Source organism: Conger conger, chromosome 2, assembly GCF_963514075.1.
Source record: "Conger conger chromosome 2, fConCon1.1, whole genome shotgun sequence".
NCBI classification, from domain to species: Eukaryota; Metazoa; Chordata; class Actinopteri; order Anguilliformes; family Congridae; genus Conger; species Conger conger.
In genome coordinates this window covers 89389431-89391930 of record NC_083761.1, presented here as the reverse complement: position 1 = coordinate 89391930, position 2500 = coordinate 89389431, and the positions used below count along the sequence as shown (strand labels likewise).

Sequence of the window (2500 nt, the reverse complement as noted above, 5' to 3'; positions counted from 1 at the left end):
CACCTCTGCCCGGCGGCGGCCGGTCTCTCTGGGCGAGGGGCAGAAGCTTAAACGCGTCCTCTAGGGCAGTCACATGGTTCAGCCCCGCAGAGCCCTGCGACCCCTGTGTCTGTGGGGCCTCCACTCTGGCTTCCTGCTCCCTCTCTGACATGGTGCTCCACTCTGGCTTCCTGCTCCCTCTCTGACATGGTGCTCTGGTCTTGCTTCCTGCTCCCTCTCTGACATGGTGCTCTGGTCTTGCTTCCTGCTCCCTCTCTGACACGGTGCTCTGGTCTGGCTTCCTGCTCCCTCTCTGACATGGTGCTCCACTCCGGCTTCCTGCTCCCTCTCTGACATGGTGCTCTGGTCTTGCTTCCTGCTTCCTCTCTGACACGGTGCTCTGGTCTTGCTTCCTGCTCCCTCTCTGACATGGTGCTCTGGTCTGGCTTCCTGCTCCCTCTCTGACATGGTGCTCTGGTCCGGCTTCCTGCTCCCTCTCTGACATGGTGCTCTGGTCTGGCTTCCTGCTCCCTCTCTGACATGGTGCTCTGGTCTGGCTTCCTGCTCCCTCTCTGACATGGTGCTCTGGTCTTGCTTCCTGCTCCCTCTCTGACATGGTGCTCCACTCTGGCTTCCTGCTCCCTCTCTGATATAGTGCTCTGGTCTTGCTTCCTGCTCCCTCTCTGACATGGTGCTCTGGTCTGGCTTCCTGCTCCCTCTCTGACATGGTGCTCCACTCTGGCTTCCTGCTCCCTCTCTGACATGGTGCTCTGGTCTGGCTTCCTGCTCCCTCTCTGACATGGTGCTCCACTCTGGCTTCCTGCTCCCTCTCTGACATGGTGCTCTGGTCTGGCTTCCTGCTCCCTCTCTGACATGGTGCTCCACTCCGGCTTCCTGCTCCCTCTCTGACATGGTGCTCTGGTCTTGCTTCCTGCTCCCTCTCTGACATGGTGCTCTGGTCTGGCTTCCTGCTCCCTCTCTGACATGGTGCTCTGGTCTGGCTTCCTGCTCCCTCTCTGACATGGTGCTCTGGTCTTGCTTCCTGCTCCCTCTCTGACACGGTGCTCTGGTCTGGCTTCCTGCTCCCTCTCTGACATGGTGCTCTGGTCTGGCTTCCTGCTCCCTCTCTGACATGGTGCTCTGGTCTTGCTTCCTGCTCCCTCTCTGACATGGTGCTCTGGTCTGGCTTCCTGCTCCCTCTCTGACATGGTGCTCTGGTCTGGCTTCCTGCTCCCTCTCTGACATGGTGCTCTGGTCTTGCTTCCTGCTCCCTCTCTGACATGGTGCTCTGGTCTGGCTTCCTGCTCCCTCTCTGACATGGTGCTCTGGTCTGGCTTCCTGCTCCCTCTCTGACATGGTGCTCTGGTCTTGCTTCCTGCTCCCTCTCTGACATGGTGCTCTGGTCTTGCTTCCTGCTCCCTCTCTGACATGGTGCTCTGGTCCTGCTTCCTGCTCCCTCTCTGACATGGTGCTCTGGTCCTGCTTCCTGCTCCCTCTCTGACATGGTGCTCCACTCTGGCTTCCTGCTCCCTCTCTGACATGGTGCTCTGGTCTGGCTTCCTGCTCCCTCTCTGACATGGTGCTCTGGTCTGGCTTCCTGCTCCCTCTCTGACATGGTGCTCTGGTCTTGCAGAAGAGGCCTGTATGCTCAGACCACATGGAGGTGACAAAGGCCACAATTAGCCTCTACAGGTCATGCTTTTTAAATCCTTCAAAAACTATAACCTCTCCAACCGCCGGCTTCCCTACACCTCCCCTTCCCCAGCAACCAGAGCTCCACACATCAGGAAGAAACAGCCGGGCAGTTGTGAAGGGGAAACAATCCACTAGATGTCACGCCACAACGGCAAAGAATAAGTCGTTCCCAGATCTGTTCGAACAGTTCTTTAGCAGTTCTGTAAGGCCTGAATTGGTTAGAACAGTTCTCTAGTGGTTCTGTTAGAATGATTCTCAAGTGTTTATAGTAAATGCATATCTGTTAGTACGGATCTGTAGTGGTTCTGTAAGGCCTGTATCTGTTAGTACGGTTCTGTAGTGGTTCTGTAAGGCCTGTATCTGTTAGTACGGTTCTGTAGTGGTTCTGTAAGGCCTGTATCTGTTAGTACGGATCTGTAGTGGTTCTGTAAGGCCTGTATCTGTTAGTACGGTTCTGTAGTTGTTCTGTATGGCCTGCATCTGTTAGCACGGTTCTGTAGTGGTTCTGTAAGGCCTGTATCTGTTAGTACGGTTCTCTACGTGGCACAGAAGGCTGTAAAGACGGATGGGAAAGGGGGATGAATGGATGGGTGTTAAGGGCAAGCAGGCAGGGAAAGGAAAGATGAGATGGAGGAGAAGAAGTTGGATTGTGCTTCACTGGCGAAAGAGTTTACCTCACACAAGGGACCCAGAATGTGCCAAACCTACAGCCAGAAGAGAGGGTGATGAAAAAAAGAGGGAAAGAGGGATGGGGAGGGAGACAGGAAGAGACAAAAGCAGACAAAGCATTAAGAGCCGCACTACAAAAGAGAGAGAGGGAGGGAGA

The 2500-nt window shown here is 55.1% G+C and overlaps 1 protein-coding gene across 1 annotated transcript in view; it reads right to left on the bottom strand.

The window, feature by feature from the left end:
• The window catches only part of cep131 (centrosomal protein 131), a 40491-nt gene that overhangs the window by 19523 nt on the left and 18468 nt on the right, over positions 1 to 2500 (bottom strand). Inside the window, exon 17 of the mRNA XM_061231332.1 lies at positions 2349 to 2378. Within this exon, the coding sequence (XP_061087316.1) occupies positions 2349 to 2378 (30 nt within the window). The remainder of the gene's footprint in view (positions 1 to 2348; positions 2379 to 2500) is intronic.